At 42.7% G+C, this 21,456-nt stretch overlaps 1 protein-coding gene across 3 annotated transcripts in view; it reads right to left on the bottom strand.

Annotated features, from left to right (window-relative positions):
• DOT1L (DOT1 like histone lysine methyltransferase) overlaps positions 1-21,456 on the bottom strand; it is a 226,472-nt gene that overhangs the window by 11,759 nt on the left and 193,257 nt on the right. For all 3 annotated transcript variants that reach the window (XM_073596474.1, XM_073596483.1, XM_073596466.1), the window contains 4 exons: positions 17,091-17,220; positions 12,464-12,604; positions 9,382-9,499; positions 4,781-5,307 (listed from right to left, as the gene is read on the bottom strand). In XM_073596474.1, the coding sequence (XP_073452575.1) occupies positions 4,781-5,307; positions 9,382-9,499; positions 12,464-12,604; positions 17,091-17,220 (916 nt within the window). The remainder of the gene's footprint in view (positions 1-4,780; positions 5,308-9,381; positions 9,500-12,463; positions 12,605-17,090; positions 17,221-21,456) is intronic.

Consider the following 21,456-nt stretch of genomic DNA (forward strand, 5'->3'; position numbering starts at 1 on the left):
TGTACTGATTGGACATCCAAAAACTGTTCAGCTAAGGGGGGATAATGCAAACAAGCCCACACACAAAAAAAAAAAAAAGAAATGGGAACTGCCAGCAGCTCAAAGAGCCACCTGAAGGACCTTGAGCCTGAAGCTGGCATCAGATTAGGCCTGAACATTCACCTGGTAAAACTTGGAGAACGTGTGAATCTGAGAAACAGATTTTTGGCTGAAGAGCCCAAGAGGTATTTACAGTGGGGTGAGCCTCGACAGGAGTGACGTTTGATCCTTAAGACTATAAGCTTGAATGATGGTCTGTCTGAGCTACTTAGAAAGGGTGTAAAGAGAAGCTGGGGACCATCATGAATGACAGAGTTAGTCTTTATGAAAGGCAGTTTTTAAAAGATAAAACTAACAGCCCAAGCTACATCCAAGCAATGAAATTAGATCTCTTTTAGATTAACTGGAGTCAGACAGAAGAGCAGAAGAACAATTTTCAGGTTGAAGTGAAAGGTTAAAACAACTTTAGGTAGGAAGGAAGGTCTGAGGTTCCACACTAACTAGTCCTTATGCAAGAACAGAAAGGGTTCTTTACAACAGAAAGCCGCCAATACAGATGCTCAGCACGCAGAGGTGATGGCAACACAACTCTGCGTCATATATTCACACAGATTTGGAAATGAGTAAACTATAATGAGCCCCATCTGCCACTGCAACAGGGACTTCTAGTTCACATTTTAACAAGATGATATGGACAATCTGGAAGAGCCCAGAATATCTGCCAGAAGTCTTACTAGGTCAGAATACCACATATCCCTGGACAAGACTGGAACTATGAGGATGACAAGAAAGCTCATCATCTCAATCCTGTGAAGTCAACGCAGAAGTGTCAGGGGATCAGGAAGCAACCATAGGCTCCACTGCTACTGCTAGAGTATCCCTATATCTGGTGACAAACCTATCCAGTCTGTAGTTAAGCATTTAGGCCAGGAGATCGGAATCCAGAGCCACCCACCTGTGACACAGGTTCTGGAACACTTTTGGGTATGGGGACAAAAACCCCTGGTGCTGCTGCTTGAGGTTGTCTACATCCTGGGTATGGACAGTTGGCAGGCAAATGGTCACTAACAAGGCTGCAACATGATGCCCATGACAGGATTGACCTCTCTTGCTGCAGCAAGACTTCTGTTCCCTACCTGTTGGTTGAAGTATGCCGATATTGTGGCATTGTCTGACTGAAACCAAATCAGAAAACCTTTCCTGTTGTGGGGTCCAGCATTAAAAAGGGACAACTAAATTGCTTGAAGTTCCACAATGATGACCGAGAGAGAAGATTCTACCAATCTCCAAATGCCCTGCACAGATAAGGTGCCCAGAACTCTACCCCAGCCTGACATCATTGTAAGGATCTTCCAGAAGACCTGAAGAAAAGACTTTCCTGACTCCAGAGCAGGATTCCTGAGTCACCAAGCCAGAGACAACCTGGTCTTCAGGGCAAGACAAATGAGTCTGTCCAAGGATTGGACTGACATGTCCCATGATGACAAAATGTTACGTTGTGCATATCTGGAGTGGAACTTTGCGAATGAGACTGCCCTCTAAGGTTGTTAAAATCAGTCCCAGGATTTATTTGCAAAAGCAAAGAGTCAGGCAGAATGCGTTTTCCCAGACTTTGCCCCAAAAGCTTCTTCTGCTGAGGAAAACAAGTACTCTAAGCACTGGTGACATCTTTAGCTACAGTAGCTCTAAAGTGGCATTATCCTTCTCAGGTCATGTGGAGCAGACGTTCTTTGCATGTGGGCTCTGCAGCCCAGCACTTTAACCAAAGAGTCCTCATGTTTACTGACAGACTCATACAAGGGATGAGGCAGGTGACCAACAACCCATCTATGCTGCAACTCAAGGCTGCAGGCATGAGTTCCAAATGCTCTAAAAATAAAGGCTCAACTGCCATATTGATCAGATCCCATGCCAGCCTTAGACCAGTGAGTCGGGGTCTGACAGATTGAGGTCACTGCACTGTCAAAGACAGTTTGTAATATAGAAACTACAAGGGAGAACACAGGCTAGAAAGGGCTTCCACAAGTTTATCAGTGGAGTCTCTAAAGAGAGGTGCATGCCTCCACATGGATAGTAGACCTTTTGTTTAGATGGAATAAGGCAGGATCCACAAAGGGGCAGCCCATTTTGTAACAAATGCTGTCTCAAACCAGTACAAGGCTGGCAGATGCTTGGGAGGTAGAAACAGCTTGTCGGGATGGTTCCAGCCCCCACCCATAGAAGACTGTAAACAGTGGGTGCACCAGAAGAATTACAGTGGTCTTGAAACCTAAGGGAAACCAGAGAGACAGTACTGATAGAGATCACCGGCTGCTCATCATGTTTTAAAGGGGTATGCACCACTTCAATAAGAGCTGAATTTGTATCTTTCAATTTGGGAGTGAAGGTAGGAGACTGCAATTCCTCAAATGCAGATTCATCAAAAAACTGAAGAGATTCCACATCAAAGTCTCAGCAGCTGAGGCCTCAAAGGACACAGGTAGCACTGATAGAGATTCTGCAGGGAAAGGCGCAGGAGCATGCTCATCACCTCTGCAGTCACAGTCAGCAATTAATAATGCTACTTAGCTCAAAGACCTACATGAATGCAACAAAGAATTGTCCCTGGATGGAGCAGAGGAGTTTGCCACAACTGATGATGCTAGGGAAAACTCAAGACGATAGCATAGAATGTAGTAGCGGGTATAATTCAAGGCTTTTTGGCCAGGACCTCAGGGACACAATGAAAGCAGCACTGAAAAGGTTAGTAGAGTGGGCTAGAGGCACTCAATACAGTAGGACTGGTTCCCGTTTCTACCATGGGATAATACACCAGAATGCAACTTGGCTCTGGGTACAAGGCGAGCCTCAGAGACCCACAAACCCAACCACTGGGCAAAGGGGTAGGATCAGGCAGCCAAGGATGGCAAGCCGTAAAAGCTGATCGAGTGTTCTATGCGGCTTTTGCTAGCCGAAGCAGCAGCTTAAGGTGCTTCAACAATGAATGCTGGAAAGGATGCAGAGCACATGCACTCCACCCAATGGACATCATCATTCGATCCCTCAGTGTTAACACCTTCCACATAGCTTCTGGTGGTCAGCCCAAATGGCTTACACACAAACTGGGAACTTGCTCAGTGGCTAACTTTTACCAGTGCATGAAGGTCCAGAAAGCACCACATGCCGGAACCCAGTGCCCAAAGGTCACATTCCAGGTTAGCCTGCAATGTCTAAACCAAAAGGGGTCCGATTATGACACTGAATTCAAGCTGAGGAAAGGCTGATCTTGATAGTCGCTCACAGAGACCAGCCCAGCAGCAGTGTGATGCTTTTCTCAGCAGTGCTATAGCAAAGATTCTCATCTTCCTAGTACTATAGCCAAAACTTAGGTAAGCTGGGAGGAGGAGTTTTCCTGGGCTGATCTACAATTTTGTGTGTGTACAAATTTCCAGTAGGCAGCAGTGACACTACAAGACTTCCTGTGACCTTCAATGGACAGTAAAAAAATACAGCATTATATATGCTTTAGTGTACAGTGCACTAAAAGGCAGCTCTATATATCTATATCTATCTATCTATATATATATATATACACACACACACACACCAATACTGACATTTTAAGATAAAAACAAGGATACTTGTGGGCAGAATAAAGTCTGCATAACAATGGCTCTCTGCCTAACTCTCAGGGGCCGTTTGTCATGTTTATCATAACATGCCAGAGTACTGATGTATATAAAGCCATCTTTTAGTGCACTGTACAATAAAGCATATTGTTTTTTTAATAAATATTGTGTGCTGGTGCATTAAAGTCCCATGGGAGAAAATGTCTTTGTTTACTGTGCTATTGGGGACATAGCAGCCTTTTGTATGCTCTAGGCAGACTCACCTGCCCCTTTTCCTTTATGTATTTGAGGTTTACTTACTGTCCAGTAAAACCAACGCCAAGGGGACAGTAAGTGAAAGAAAATCTTGCAAACAGAGCCCCATATAAAAACAACAGATGTTCTAATCCTTCCCCACTTAATACAAAACAAATAATTTTTACACATGACACACAAAACATTTAACTGGTGCGATATTTTAAAACATACTCTGCAATCATGAGGAAAAAAAATGCATTCTTATATAGAATTATGCTACACAACAAACCTGTGAACTAGAGAAAGTTGACTTCCAAGCAGTACCTTATTTAAAGGCAAAGTTCACTTTCCTGGAAAAAAAAATTATAATAAATGCCCGTATTATTGCAGGAAAAGGTGCATTTATTTTTATTTTTTTTCCAGAGGAGCATCAGTAGATCACGGGTGCAGTGTCAGGCTCTTGCAGACACCTCCAGCTTTCTTGCCTGTTCCTCTGTACAGAATGTCTTATTGACAGCCGGAGGAAGTGTGAATGGGCAACAAGGGTGCTCATCAGTGTCCTCACAGTTGATTGAGAACTACATGCAGTCTGCCGTGGTGGGAGAGACTTGCCATTTTGTCATTCATAGATTGCTATGAATGAATGACGTGGCTGTGTGAGCGGTGTTCTGCAGATTTTGAAATGCCACAGAAGGTGCGGGGACAGCATCCCCTACCTGTCACAGGGGTAGGAGATTGGGGGGGGGGCACAGTGGTCAGGAGCTGGAGAATGTTGTACATTATGTCCTAAATATGGGGATACCGCGTAACATACTCTAAAAAGTGAACTTAGCCTTTAAAAAAGGAACCAACAGTGTATTTCCAATATAAAATACTTTTTAACAGTGATTATTTACCATTGAGTTGATACTCATTGGTGATCCTGAAGTATAGCCACTCAGTCCAAAAGATGATGGATGGTATCTACGTTTAGGAGAAACTACCAGGCTGTAGTTTCCTGCAGAGGACCTTTTGCGTCGGCTCCCTTTCCTCCTGCCATCCTGACCTGGGCCACTCTCCATGCGAATTGTTGCTGTCAATGGACTATGTTTATTTGATGGTGACCTCCCTGAGGAGCTTCCACCACTAGTTATAGTAAAAATGATTCGCCTCTTGGCCTCTACTTCTGCATCGCTGGTATAAAAGTCTCCATCACCAGAGGTCTTACTTGGATCTGGAAACCCGTGAGGACTATCAGACATGGGATAGTGAGCAGGTGAGCGCTGAGAGGACTGCTGGTGATGTGAAGGGGTGGAACTTCTAGATCCCCCAGAGTTTGAAAGAGTGCCTGAATTAGAAGAATCATCCATGCAGTCAGTCTCTGATCCATGGCTGTTCAAAACTGGTCCATTAAGAGAGCTTGACCAGGTTGGGTAAAAGAAACCTAAAGTCAATAGAGAAAATTGTTTAATTTGGGAAAAAAGCAAAACAAAAAAAACAAACTATGAACTACATTTGCTTATTAGTTTAAAATCAAAGAATGGTTTCTGAAAGTGTCATTGACTAAAGCCGCAGATGGATCGGTATTTGCCCAGTTTAGCTAGAACAACCTGGTTTTCAATCTATATGTGGCCACAGCCAATAGACTTCTGTCGAGACAAGCTTTTTGGAAATCCGATCAGCGGATGCAGTCTAATGGCTGCATTGGAAGCAAAGAGCCCCTGCTGTCAGAATATAATGTCTTAGCAGGGAGGATTCCTCTATCCCCCCAAATGTGTGGATTGAGGAATCTGTTCATGAACAAAAAAAAACAAATGACACATCCATGGCCAACCTAAAGGAACAGGACTTAATGGAGAATTAAATTTAACCAGTTCAACTCTAGAGAAAATGTTTTCATTTCTGCACACATGTAAAAGTTAATTTTTCTGCCACATTGTGAAAGTGATTGGAGGCTAACAAAGCTGCTGCATTACTTTCATGTCAAAAAAGCTAACATACAGCAGCCTTTCTCAAATAGGTTTCCTTCAGAGGTTAAGAGTTTCTTGAGCAAATTTAGACTCTCGTGAGTAATTATTTTATTTATTTATTTATTTATTTCAGGTACTTATATAGCGCCGTCAATTTACGCAGCGCTTTACATATACATTGTACATTCACATCAGTCCCTACTCTCAAGGAGCTTACAATCTAAGGTCCCTAACTCACATTCATACATACTAGGGACAATTTAGACAGGATCCAATTAACCTAACTGCATGTCTTTGGAGTGTGGGAGGAAACCGGAGTACCCGGAGGAAACCCACGCAGGCACAGGGAGAAGATGCAAACTCCAGGCAGGTAGTGTCGTGGGTGGGATTTGAACCAGCGACCCTTCTTACTGCTAGGGGAAAGTGCTATCCACTGTACCACTGTGCCGCCCTATTCACACCAGTGATCTTTTTAGCCTTCAACAACAGGGGGCATTCTTCCAACTGACCACAAATGTAAGGAGCATTCTACCCAGTTGCAACACATATAAGGGGGCTCTTTTCTGACTTACTCCCGTGACCACCAATCTAAGATAGCCCATCTGCAATGACTATCCATGGGAGGGAACAGCCTTACTGACCACCAATGTAAGTGTTGCTATCCTAACTACTGATAAGAGACCACTTCACTTAACACCAATACTAGTGGGCATTTTCAGTTAACCATCATAGAAAGTGGGCATTTCTCCATTGACCACCAATGTGCGTTAACACTACAGTGTTAATTTTCTGCCCATTATTTATTTTCAATTATAAATGAAAATAATTTTATTGTATAGAGCAGCCCTGGGTGACCAATACACCAAGTACACCATGTTCCTTATTTTTATATTGCAATTAACTGTTGCCATGTTAATGTACAGCAAGATTATAGAACATTATTAGCAGGGGGTCCCTGAGATCTGAGATATTTCAAAGGTTCTTCCAAGCTAAAAAGAAAGGATGATTATACAGACATACCGTATTTATCGGCGTATAACACGCACTTTTTTCCCCTTAAAATCAGGGGAAAGTCGTGGGTGCGAGTTATACGCCGATCCCCGCTATCGCTGTGTGAATGTCGGCGATCGCCGCCGACATTCACATAGCGAGTAGTTTCAAATATGGCGCCGCGGAGTTCGGAGAGCCGAGATACACATAGTCGGGTGTATTCGGCTCTTTCCGGCGCCGCTCACAGTCACGCCCAGTCCCGTCATTGGACCTGTGTTATGTCCATCATAGGGCGGGACTGGGCGGGACTGTGAGCGGCGCCAGAAAGAGCCGAGAACCCTCGGCTATGTGTATCTCGGCGGCGTTCGTTCACTTCCGCTGGCGCCGAGTCCCTCCGAACTCCGCGGCGCCATATTTAAAACTACTACCATGTGTATGGCGGCGGCGGCGGTGGCAGGAGGCATGTACACTGCACTGGGGACAAGGCTGCACTGGGGACAAGGCTGCATTGACAAAGCTGCACTGGGGACAAGGCTGCATTGACAAGGCTGCACTGGGGACAAGGCTGCATTGACAAGGCTGCACTGGGGACAAGGCTGCATTGATGACAAGGCTGCACTGACAAGGCTGCACTGGGGCAAGGCTGCACTGACAAGGCTGCACTGGGGCAAAGCTGCACTGACAAGGCTGCACTGACACTGAAAAGGCTGCAATGACACTAACAAGGCTGCAGATGAACACTGATGAGGCTGCATTGATGGGCATTTTAATGTAAGTTTCTTTTCCTTAAACTTGCCTCCTAAAAGTTTTTTTCCTTAAAATTCTCTCCTAAACTTGGGGTGCGTGTTATACGCCGGCGCGTGTTATACGCCGATAAATACGGTATGTATTAAAGCCAATTCTTTACTACTTTAATAGCTGCGTCAGTGCACAAAACAGTGCCTACTAATTTAATTTTTAACGTTACCAAAAAAAAAAAAAAAAAAGTCTTAAACAAAATCATTATGCTAACCTAGAAGCTTTTTACAGCCTGAATTCCAGGTAGAATAGAGATAAAAAAGCATACATTTTGCTAATGCTAAAATACATGTCAATTGTCAAGTTGCATCCCTATTGTTTTTAGTTATGCAGCATGCACGACTGTACAGATAGCATTCAACCCCTACTAATTGCACTTACAAAAGTGGCCATTAATAAAAAGCAAGACACCTTTGAGAAAGCACAGAGGGACACCAACACTTCAGGTTGGTGGAGCGGAGTGACCTCATCATCCCTTATTCCAGGGAGTGGGTGTAAATACCTGTATTACACAAGTATCTACACCCCCTCCCCCCTAAAAGGTGCCAATTAAGGCACCGGAGGGGGGGGGGGGGGGGAGGAATCAGATCAGCGGGAGTTCCACTTTTGGGTGGAACTCAGCTTTAAGCGCATTAGACCTCTTATTTGCATAAATAGCGAGTTCCATCTCTTGAAGCGAGAGTACATCTTGAATGGCACGGTGGTGCTTGTAGAGCACTAGTTCTGGATACAGTTTTCATAGTGAAGATTAACAAACTGGAACATGGATACATTGGCTTTTAATTGTGGACTGCTTTTAAGTATTCACAAAGGACACTAAGGTTTTCCTATCGGATTTATTATGCTAAATGTGATTGTCAATAACGCATGGTATATATGTTAACGCATGTCAATATTTACGCACAAATGTTGTGGCGATAACTAGAGCCTTTCACTATTTCTCCTTTTAATTTTTTAGTATTGTGATATTATTAGTTATGATATTAGTGTGAACCGCTCTGGTTTTGTGGGTTTTTTTATTTTTGTTTTAACTGATTTTTTTTAATTTCATGTACATTTGGTTAGTTTGTAGCGCGGGTGTCATATCTTCATTTAATAATCTAACTGTACTGTAACTAAATTGACTTTAAAACACTGCAATTTCAAACTATACCTAATCTACTACACACAATTTATGAGTTACATTTTTAATAAAAGGCTGGAATGGTGGTAAACTGGCTGAATCTATTCAATCCATTTTATCAAATATTTTCTGAAAATTTAGGGTTGGAGAAAAGAACATATGCAAAACAGCTAGTGATATTTTTTTTTAAAAGCAATACACATTACAATATGAATGTGCAATCTTATTTAAAATTTACCATAAACTATATAGTGTGATAACCAACCAGACTGAAAATATATGAGGCGTAACATAGTTGTTGGCAAATCGGAATGATACAATAAAAAACAAGTGAAAAAAGTCATTAGTCTCACACGTTACAATCTTACGATTTACCAAAATGGAAGAGTCAACCCAATTAGATATACACTGAATGGACTATTTAAGATAGGACCTAGAACTACACAATTGTTGATAAATGTAAAAGAAAATGTAGAGATTGTACAGTAATGGGTGGCTACTTTTATAGTGGTAGGCAAGACACAAACAGTAAACACACACACACACACACACCTATGTCACAATTAGTAAGTCATAAATGGCTGTAAAAAGGTTTTAAACTTTAACATTTTATATTATGAACAAGGGTGAAACTTACCTGAGGTAGCCAGTGGCTTTGAGAGAGCACCATAATTGAAGCTGTTAGAAGTAGCACCATATTGATTCTCCATGCTAGAGCTATCTCTGCTATTGCAACCTGGACTGGGACTGTTTCTCTAAAAACAAAGAACAGGGATCATACAAGAAGCTCAAATGACAAACGTTTAATACATTAAACCACATGCATTTGCTGCTGGGCTGGTTTAAAAAAAAAAAAATAAAATAAAAAATTATTATTCAAGACTGGCTTCATCAAAGAGAACGTAAAATGGTTTAGTAAGTAGATATTTTTCGTCATCTGATCATAACTATTAGAAATAGAAAAAGGGAAGCTACTTTATTAGATCCTGACCCAGGCAAGAGGATTCCCAGGTATTATATGGCTTTGGGACCCTGGGATGCCAAGTTGATAGCACAAGCTAGGACACGATGGCTGTTATCTCCTCCACAGACAGAATGATTCAGTTATGGTTCTTTCATCAGATGTACTATACTCCTGTATGTCTAGTTCGTATGCATAAGAGATTCTGCAACTTGTCATAAGTGTCAAAGGGCTGAGGGAACTCTTACATGTGGCATGGGATTAAGAATGAGCTCCAGCGCTAATCACAAACAGTGAGATATTTCCTGATGTGCGGCTGCAGAGATTTGGAAATGTCTCACTGCCTGTGATTAGCGCTGCTCCGTGCCGACTTCCTGGCGGGCTCGGCACGTGTAGCATGCGAACACGCCGAGCTCATCCTTGCATAGGATTGTTCCAAGATAAGGTCTTTGTGGTCTATAGTGACGAGTTTATAGCTGATAAATTTGGTCTCCCTAATATATGCTCGCCTTTGCGGTGTCTTTTGGAAATTATTGAAGAGGAGGAAATGGAGTGGCTACAAAACGGTTCCTTAGACTCCTTTTCTTTGGTGTCCGTAAGATCATAGCAAGGAGGTGGATATATACTGAGAACCTGAAGCTGGGGATGTGGAAGAAATTAGTTAATGCTGACATTCCGCTCTGACATATGAGGCACGGGGTTCCCCCAAGAAGTTTAGGAAAGTGTGGTTTCACTGGGTAGACTTTAATGATACCCTGGCGGGAGAGGCAGATAATTTAAATTCATAAGGTTCTTCCTGGGGGTATGGTACAACACATTGCTGGGATTGGGGGCTTGGGTTTTATTGTCTTAGTGTACGTTTGTCCAAAGATTGTGTTTTGTTTCCTTTTACATACAGATGAAGCCTGCTGCTTTATCGCTTTTTCACAGGGTTGGGATAAAAAAAAAGGGGGATGGGGGGGGGGGGGGGGGTGTATATATCAGACCTTAAGAGTAAAAGTGGTCAGGTATGGTGCTGTTGATAGAGAGAGACATGTAAGGTTTATCTCCTGTATATACAATATCAGCTTTACTGGTGGTCTTCTGTATATTTACTGTCGTTGTGCCTTATGTGAAATGCTCTTTGACAATGTTTGTAATTTCTATTGTCCGATAATAAAAAAACGTTTTCTTTTTTGGGAAAAAGGAACAGGAAAAGATTTTTGACTTGCTGCTAAAATCTGCATGCACTACATCTAGGACATTGCATGGAGATTTCCTTAGAATGCTTTGGAGCAGGACATAAAGGAAGACAAAATCCTCATTAAGACATTAGACTACCTTTGAAGGAAGCTTTTGGCTTCAAGAACACTTTGTCCCTATGCAACAAGAAGGGCTCCTTACAGGATGTGGCCACTAATTCAGACTTTACTTGCAGATACGGAAGGAAGGCCATCTCATGTGTAAGGTCAGACAAGTGAATATGAATAGGTTCAAAGTGCAGCTTCTGTATAGTAAAGAGAACCAGACTATGGTCCTAAAGAGTACACATGATCACCTAGGTGGAGAGATGTGAGCTGTGCCCAGAACAAAGGTCCTAACTAGCGAATTAGAGGTCAGAGGTCTCTGAAACAGAACAGCCAAGGATGAGATTTATCCACTGATGGTGCTCAAAGCCAGATGTTGGTTTAGACCAGACTGGAGGAAAAAACAACATGTCCTAGAAAATACTTTCCAAGTGAGGCTTCAATGCTCACAAACCCCAGCTGCTCGTGCTAATGAGGGTTTTGGATTACTGGAGGTAATATAATTATTATAGTAATACAAGCAACTGTAGGTAGGCAATGGGCACAGACCAGAGACCCACATGGTGCTTTAGTAGTAGCACTGAATGACGACTTCTCTAAGCTGAATGGCAGTAAAGAGCACAAAGCTCATGCAGCACTCGACCCACCGATATCAGAACTCCCATCTCTTTGCCTCATCCCCCTACACTGTAGTAAAACCGGTTGTTGGAAATTTGGAAAGGTACCAAAATCATAAAATTAGAAAGGTAGCTCTTCTAGTGTCTCAGCCATACTAAGCGAGTCTTCAGAGGTTAGGTCACGCCTGGGGCCGTGCCATGGCTCTGGACAGCGATCTCTATAAACACACACACAGTACACCAAGGTCTGGAAAACAGCACAATGGAGAGCCCAGTGCTCAAAGGTCACATTCCAAGCAATTCCAGGGTTCAGCTATAGTCTCTAAAGATAAGGAGCTAATGAACTGGATAGCTGCTGTAGAGTCAAGCAGCAGTGTAGCAAGGAAACTTGATTGGCATCAACAGGTAAATAAAATACCAGCTATACAAAAATCTTCATTAAAATCAAGGGAAAAATTCCACAAAGAAAGAAGGCTAGCAAAATTAGACTCTGGCAGATCTGAAAAAGTCGTCCAATCTCCTAGTACACAAGTAAATACCTGGAGGTATGCTGGGTAGAGGAGGGGTTATACAGGTTTTTCTGTTTGCCAGTGTCCTAAACTTCTGTAGGCAGAATTACAGCCTGATCGTTTGTGAATTCCTGCATCAGTCAATGGAGAAACCATATTGGGCTTTTAGCAAAGGGTACCAATGTAACCATTTGGCAGCAACGCAACTTTTTCCAAATGAAAGCAAATATTTACATATTTGAAACTGGGGATTATCTTTACACTACGGGTCAAAGTTAATGAACTGAAAACTATAATCAACAGCGTAAAACAGCCAGCAAATGTCATTGCATGATTACCAACATACCTTTTCTACTCGGCTTGGCAGGACAACACTAGCCAGAGGGATACTGACTGGCAATTTGTTGGGTTGGACTGTGCTCAGCGGGATACTTATAGGCAAACTGGTGATCGTTTCAGGATTAGAAGGGCTACGGTCTCTTGAAAGCTGAAAGAAAAGCATCCAGAAGGCACAAGTTATACTTTAAAAAAAATAAATAAAAAAAACAACATTAAAGAAAATTTGAAAATTAAACACGACCTTATTTTCGAATTGATCATCCTAAAGCATAGTGCTTGCACATACTTTATTGCCATACAGACATTTGACTTACTTTAGGTTCTCCTTAATTCTGGGAGCACAATGAAAATTACTCCAACCAACCAACTTTCATATGTTAAAAAACCTTCCCCCTATTCATTACTCCTTGTAACTGACAGACTGATATCTGTGAATACTAACCTCTAAGACAAAACAAGACACAGCGATAATTGCTGCTCGTAAAGTTCCACCCGTCCCTTTCAAAATTAAAAGTCAGCAGCTACACATACTGTAACTGCTGACTTTTAACATTAGGACACTTGCCTGTCCTGGAGTCGAGCGATGGTGGGATGCTGCCGCCGCCATTGCTGGCAAGGGAACCCACCAGTGTAGCCTTTCGGCTTCAAGGAACCCTACTGCGCATGCGCGAAGCACGCTGCACTGTCACTGGCCCAGCAGAAGGGGAGGGAGGAGGCGGGGGGCTGGAGCTGCTGACGTACTTCACCTGTAAAAAAAAAAACTGGCAAGACTGAGCACAGCAAAAATGTAGTTATACTGCATCAGCAAGGTCTCTCCCAGGCAAAGATTCCAAAAGCAGACTGGGGTTTCAAGATGTGCTGTTCAAGTTCTTTTGAAGAAACACAAAGAAACAGGCAACACTGAGGACCCTAGATGGCCAAGGAAATAATGCAGGAGAAGATATAATATGCTTACTTCCCTTTGACATAGGAAGAAGTCCAGCAGTGCCATCAGCACAGAAATGGCAGAAACCAGTGGGACCCCAGATACACCTATATACAGTCCGGAGAAGTCTGGCCAGAAGTTCTCTGCATGGCAGAATTACGGCCAAGAAGCTATACCGCCTACGTGGAAACATGGCTAAAGTGATTCTAAAGGCAGGTGGCTTTATCTTATGTATTCTGTGCGGTATGATAAAAAACCTTCAGTGTGCAGTAGCCCCACCTCAGCCCGCCCGCCCCCCCCCCCCAATGCTTACCTGAGCACCAACTCAATCCATCGATGTGCACGAGTGCCTCGGCCGTCCGGGACTCTCCCAATCAGGAGAGAGAAGGGGCAGGGCCGAACCGCGGCTCCGTGACTGAATGGACAGAGCTGCGGCTCAGCTCGGGTGCCCCCATAGCAAGCTGCTTGCTGTGTGGGCATTCGACAGAAGGGAGGGGACAGGAGCACCAGCCAGAGACCCGAGAAGAGGAGGATCTGGGCATAAATTTGGGTCCAAACACACGCCTCCCTAATAGTATGGCATGATGGATAAGTATCTGCCTGTATTTCTCAGCATTGAGGACACCATTAATCCTGACTAAAGGAGGTCCGCAGAAAAAAAAATAAAAAATTATTAAAAAGCCAGAAGCTACAAATACTGCAGCTGCTGACTTTTAATATATAGACACTTACCTGTCCAGGGAGCCTGCGATGTCGGCAGCCAAAGACGATCTGTCCGTCGGCTCTCGGCTGCTGCCGCCGCCATCCTCAGTAAGGGAATCAGGAAGTGAAGCCGTGTGGCTTCACTTCCTGGTTCCCTACTGCGCATGCTCAAGTCACGCTGCGCATCCTCACTGGTCCCTGCTGTGTTCTGGGACCTGTGTGTCTCCCAGAAGACAGCGGGGGAGGACAGAGTAGGCGCTGGAAGTGGCGTAGGTCACCGCAGTGATATATGCCAGGAAGTGGGAGCAAATACCTGCTCCCTCCTCCCCCCTGAAAGGTGCCAAATATGACACTGGAGGGGGGGGGGGTCCAAAAAGTGGAAGTTCCATTTTTGGGTGGAACTCCACTTTAAGCAACTAAAGCTCAAATTAAAGCCATACCTCACTGCACCTTCAGTATCACCTACAGCTCTACCTCCTCCTTTCCTTTTTCTGAAGGATTCACCCAAGGCTCTGTCCTCAGATTCCTTCCATTCGCTATCTACACCACCACCCTGGGTCAGCTGATAGTATTCGAAGCTGTGGGAGGCTCTCTGTGATGTCGTCGCTCAAATCTCTCTACTGCTCTGCTCACCCCCCAGTCTATCACATCACCAATTTACCAACACATCGGTATGGATGTTACATTACTTTTGCAAAATGAATCTTTCTAAAACGGAGCTTATATTTTCTCTCCTCCCCTAACTTCTCCATTGAAACCAATGGCAAAACTATCAGTTCCTCCAGTTATGCCAGGGTGCTAGGTGTAAACTCGGGTTCTGACCTTTCCCTTTGCCCCACATCCAATTAGTGTTCAATCTTGCTGCCTTAACCTAATCCATAACATCTCCAAAATATGTTCCTTCTTAGTCAAGGACACCAAAAAATTAGTAATTCACTCCCTTGTTATCTTGTCTTGACTACTGTAACTCTCTCTCTCCTCGTTAGCCTACCTTTACATAGCCTATCCCCCTTCTGTCGATCATGAATGCTGCTACCAGACTCATCAACCTTAACCACCATTCAGTGACTGTCACCCATCTATGCCAATCACTCCACTGGCTTCTGCTTGCCCAGTTAATATAGTTCAAAAAACTATCATACAAAGCCACCCAATAATGTCTTGAGCTATATTACCAACCTCATCTCAAACTGACCACTTCGCTGCTCCCAAGACCTCCTAAACTTTAGCTCCCTCATCACTAGGATGGAAAAGGACCTGGGGGTCTCCTAGTAGATGATCGGCTCAGCAATAGCATGCAATGCCAAGCTGCTGCTAACAAAGCAAACAGAATATTGGCATGTATTAAAAAGCGGATCAACTCCAGAGATAAAACGATAATTATCCCGCTCTACAAGACTCTGGTCCGGCCGCACCTAGAGTATGCTGTCCAGCTCTGGGCACCAGTCCTCAGGAAGGATGTACTCGAAATGGAGCGAGTACAAAGAAGGGCAACAAAGCTAATAAAGGTTCTGGAGGATATTAGTTACGAGGAAAGGTTGCGAGCACTGAACTTATTCTCTCTGAAGAAGAGACACTTGAGAAGGGATATGATTTCAATTTACAAATACCATACTGGTGACCCCATAATAGGGATAAAATTTTTTCACAGGAGGGAGTTTAACAAGACTCATGGCCACTCATTAAAACTAGAAGAAGAGAGGTTTAACCTTAAACTATGTAGAGGGTTCTTTACTGTAAGAGCGGCAAGGATGTGGAATTCCCTTCCACAGGCGGTGGTCTCAGCGGGGAGCATCGATAGTTTCAAAAAACTATTAGATAAGCACCTGAACGACAACAACATACAGGGATATTTTTAAAGTATGGTACAGCTCTGCGCTAAAAGCAAACTAAAAAAGCAGCCAACACACCCGTAGACTCAGGGACAAAAATAACAACAGAAAATTCAAAGTGTGGCGCTATTTGTTAAGTGTATGCAAAAAGACTAAGCATAAAGTGACATCAAAACATTACAATGTGAACCAAAAGAATGCATCAAAACATTATAATGTGAACCAAAAGAATGCCACGTGAGCACATGTGACAGTGACTGGTAAGCAAAAATGATAGTATATATATGTGTTCAATTTAAAAAAACATCAAAAACAATTTCAAATATAAAATATATAATATATTTGAAATTGTTTTTGATGTTTATTTAAATTGAACACATATATATACTATCATTTTTACTTACCAGTCACTGTCACATGTGCTCACGTGGCATTCTTTTGGTTCACATTATAATGTTTTGATGCATTCTTTTGGTTCACATTGTAATGTTTTGATGTCACTTTATGCTTAGTCTTTTTGCATACACTTAACAAATAGCGCCACACTTTGAATTTTCTGTTCAACATACAGGGATATACAAGGTAATACTGACATATAATCACACATAGGTTGAACATGTGTCTTTTTTCGACCTCACCTACTATGTAACTTCCGCCCAAGCTCGCCTACCAGGACTTCTCCAATGCTTGACCCCATTTTTTAAATTGTAATGGCCCTTTAAATCCTCTTGAATTGTATTATAACTGGACTGTCTCCCTTTATTTTCTAAAAAGCTGGGGCTATATAAATCCTGATTAATACACTAATAATAAAAAAGTAGCAGAGAAACCCTGACCGCATGTGTACACAGAAGTATCCTGCCTGAATAAGATAAATGCTTATTAGAGGCATGTTGAGGCTCAAAGAATAAATACGTTTGCCGAAGGTCAATGTTACAAAAAAAAAAAAAAAAAAAAAAAAGAAAACTTCAATATACAGAATCCAGAGGAAAAAACGAAAAAAAAAAAACAAAAACCTATAAATGCATTGTTCAATTTGGTCCAGCGAAAAAAAAAAAAAAAAAAAGGCAAGCAGATTGTGTTTTAGATGTTCCACAAGGAAATGAAGGTGCATACAAGCCATATTTGGATTCTTGATAGAGTAAACTAAAAGTTCTTGCCATGAAGTCACCCACCTTGTCAGCTCCCCTCTCAACGGTTGCTTGGCCTCCATCAGTAGGATGCGATTCTCGAGGACTTAACTGAATACCATTCAAATTACCAGGACTTGATAACATAAAGCTGCTCTCCTTAACCACCTCACACCTAAAACAAAAGAAAATCTACAATTAATCTCACTGGTAATCTTTTCGATGAATCTTCCATGGCAGCAATAGTCTAATACCTGGTTTTTGAATCCGAGAGGGGTGGTGTAACAATTCCATCTTTGCGTACGTACAGGACACAAGCAAAGTATTCATACAACCTGGGTTATAGGCTCATACCTTCAAGTAACTGGACACTTGTAGGCTTTCAAGGACACACCCCCTGGGTGCCTCACCTATAACCCTACCCAATTCCGTGAGTGCACAGTTGTGTAGCAAGTAATGCAGAGTAATCAAAGTATGGAAGGGAGGGTACCCAGTGTCCTGCACTGTACGGAAAAAGTTAAAGCGGAGTTCCACCCAAAAGTGGAACATCCGCTTTCAGCACTTCTCGCCCCCTGACATGCCACAACTAGCATGTAATTTTTTTGGAGGGGGGGTGTGGGGGGGGGGGGGGGGGAGTGTGTACCTTCTTTTTAGTGGGACTTCCTGTCCCACTTCCTCCTTTCTCTTCTTGGCCTCCTAGGCGACTCCTCTCGCCCTAGGCAGCACCTCCCTGCCAGCGATCTTCTGGAACACGTCTGTCACAGGTCCCAGAAGATTGCCTGGCCAATAGAGCGCAGCGCCACTCATGCATGCACAGTGCGTGCCCGGCCGTGAAGCCATAAGCTGTCACGGCTGGGTGCCCACAGTTGCTATGATGTCGCCGCAGAGAGGAGGGGGAGAGGATCGTGGACCATGGTACAGATGTCTGCTTATTAAAAGTCAGCAGCTACACTTTGTGTAGCTGCTGACATAATAAACTAAAAAAGGGTGGAACTCCGTTTTAAAATGCCTCGTCTCTTAATTGTACAGCACAGGACAAAGACTGAGTATTCATTGATCCTAGGACGTCTACCGGCAATGGATTAGAAGTGTGGGCAACAACTAGGCAAACAGAACTGTGCCAACAAGAACAAAGATCAACATAGTCAACTTCAGTGTGCTTCTGCAAGAACCTTGCGGCCAAAAGCTACATTCAAGAGGACTGGCCTTCCACCTTGCAAAAAATGTATTAAGGTATGAACAGAGGACCGGGTGGCAGCCTTACAAAGCTATAATAAAGTGGCCTAGTGCGTGTAAACCCAGGAAGCACCCAACCAGGTGGCATGAGTGTGTAAAAGTGCAGGAGGAGATTTGTCATTTAGTGTGTAAGCTCTGGCAAATTAGTGTTCTTATCCATCGAGCGGCGGTAGACTTTGAAGAATGGAGGTCCAGTATTGTAGTATTAATCTGATGCCACTGAGCTCCAAAATTTTAATGGGACGTTTCAACTCTTGTGGGCAATAGGTCCCCTAAACAGTCAGGAAGCTGTAAATTTTGCCCTAGCCCTTGAGGCTAGCATCTGTTGGCACCATCTTCCCAGCCATGTGAAGAGACTACTTTGCCAATTTCAGGGCTGGATTGGAGAACCACCATGTTGGGATGAGCTTTCTTGTTTCACATATGTTGGACTGAAAAGGTCTGGAGTGTAACTGGGAAAAGGGAACTGCCTCAAAAGGAGGCCATCGTCAAGCCCAGATGACTCATTCAGAAGCAAACCGAGGGGTGTCGTTTTTAACAAAGGTCCTCCGGAGGACCTTAGAGAAACTTTCGCCTAATGAATTAAGTTTCTGGACTGAGCTGGGAACAAGATTAGACCAGGTACTTCAGACAGTGTGAGGGCTGAAGAGCATACTTTGAAAAGTTGATTATCCAGCTAAATGTTTGAAATAAATGTAACATGCATACTCTGGGTCTTCAAAAGAGCCAGTAGTAGTGCAAAAACTAACGGTGCAGAGGAGAGCCCAAATGGTAGCGCTAAAAACAGACAGTATTGATCTCCCACAGCAAAACACAAAGCATTGATGTGAGAAGACTGGGAGGTGTAGATCGGAATCTTGTAGGTTTACTGATGGTAGATAGTCTCCTTGTTGGAGAGAAACAGATCTTGTTGACTCCATCAGGAATTATAGTACAAGAAGAAATCTGTTTAGAGATTTTAAGTCCAGTAAAAGGCAGATGTCCCTATTTTATTTTGGGACTGTGAATAGGTTTGAAGAGAAACCATGAAACTGCTCTGTTGAAAGAGTTTGTACAACTCCTTGTGCCTGAGGATGGTGCAAGACAGTCATTAAATCTGCTTTCTTACAGATTGAACCCAAAGGTCCTTGATTCCTCAGATCCAGGCTTACAGAAACACAGATATTTCCCTATTTATGCCCTCTCATTGTGAGGAAGGCCTTCTGAGCAGGCTTGGTGGACTTGAAGTCCATGGCTTGTGGCAAAAGGAAATGTAGGCCTAGGTTTTGAGGTTGATGCATGGGGAGAGAGACAGGGTCCCTTTTGCTCAGCAAAAGTAGTAACAGTAGGAGTAGGAGACTTAGGCTTTTTCTTAGGGGATAGCAGTATCTTTCCCCCACTGACTTCCTTGATGAATTTATCAAGTGAGTCTCAAAAAACAGTGGAAAGAAAGTGTCTACACACCTCTGCAAAAATGCCAGATTTTTGAGAGGTCAAAAAAATAAAATAAAAATCAGGCCAAGATAAAACCCTTCTTAAATTTTTCTACCTTTAAGGTGACCTATACTCTGTGCAATTCAAATTAAATTAACCAATCGCATTCAAACTGATGTTAAATATTAAGTTACTAAATACTTGCCATCAGTGAAAATGGCTGATTAAGTCTATATAAAAAAAGTTTAGCTGTTCTAGTAGGATTTTTCTAACATTTACTCAGTTGCAAAATTTTCAAGGCATTAGATATACGATGGGACACAGTGAAAACTCATCAACAAGTTGACGAAATTTAGCACAACTGATAACAAACAAAAAAAAACACAAACTGGTCAGGGGGGCTGCCAAGAGATCTAAAGCACAACAACATTAAAAGATGCAGTACTGGCTGTGTACCTTATGTGACAACAATCTCCCGTATTCTTCATATGTCTGGACTGTGGGGCAGGGTGGCAGAACAGAGGCGTTTCTTACTAAGAAAAACAGCCAAGCTTGGTAAGGTTTGCCAAAGCCTACATCAAGATTTAACCTTTTGGCAAATTTCAAAAATCATATTTGGCACAAAATAAACAAACAAAAAAAAAAAGACAAAAAAAAAAAAAAATTGGAGAAACCTTTGAACAGTTCCAAATAGTCAATTTCGGCACAAAACCTTCATGCATCTGCTAAAAATCTGAAGATGAATTTCACCTTTGAGCACAACAATGACCCAAAGCATACCGCCAAATCAACAAAAGAATGGCTTCACCAGAAGATAAAAGTATTGGAACGGCCCAAGCCAAAGCCTATAACTAAATCTAATAAATTAAATCTGTGGGGTGACCTGAAGAGGGCTGTGCACAGGAAGCACCTTTGCAAGGAACAGGGGGCAACGTTTTTCTACCCTAAAATGACTGCCATCATAAAATCAAAAAGTGGTTCAACAAAGCATTAGTTTAAGGGTGCGCATATTTGTACAACTGCATTGTAAGTTTTTTTCTCCCTTTAAAGATTTTTTGAATTGAATTGCTTGGGGTATAGATCATATTCAAGGTGAAAAAAAAAATAAAAATTAATAGCAATTCTCTTGGTCAGAAAACCTGGCATTTTTACAGGGGTGTATAGACTTTCTTTCCACTGTAGGCATTCACTGCAAAAAAGCATGTGTAGAAGAAGCCATTTACAAGTGGGTCCAGCTGACCAAGTTTTTAAGCACAAAATCCTGTGCATATACACAGGGAAGGGACATTCTAGATACTTGGCAAATTAGATTCTCTAGAGCACAGGTGACAAACCGGTGGTCCTACAGCTATTGCAGGCATGATGGGACTTGGTAGTTCTGCAACAGCTGGAGGGCCGTCAGTTTTGACACCCCTGCTCTAGAGCATAAATACACAACAAGTATGCTGAGGGCATAAGCTCCAATTGTTCTAAGAGTAAGGGTCCTCAAAGACAGGTTCCTGGTGTTTGTTTCTCTTGTCCAGTTAGCAGTAGTCTAGTAAACCGACACATAAGCAATATCTGGTTGCAGTGCAGGACCTGTGAAAAAGCAGTAAAGTTTTTTTTTTTTTTTTTTTTTAAACAGGGCTTAAAAAAAAAAAAAAAATATCGACAAAATCCTTAAAAGAGGGAACAGCCTCAATAGGAAATGTAAAGTGTTTATTGAGCACTGAAAGAGCAGTATCCCACCACCAGAATAGCCCATTTCTTCTTGAAAATCCTT

Source organism: Aquarana catesbeiana, linkage group LG01, assembly GCF_042186555.1.
Source record: "Aquarana catesbeiana isolate 2022-GZ linkage group LG01, ASM4218655v1, whole genome shotgun sequence".
In the NCBI taxonomy this organism is placed as follows: Eukaryota; Metazoa; Chordata; class Amphibia; order Anura; family Ranidae; genus Aquarana; species Aquarana catesbeiana.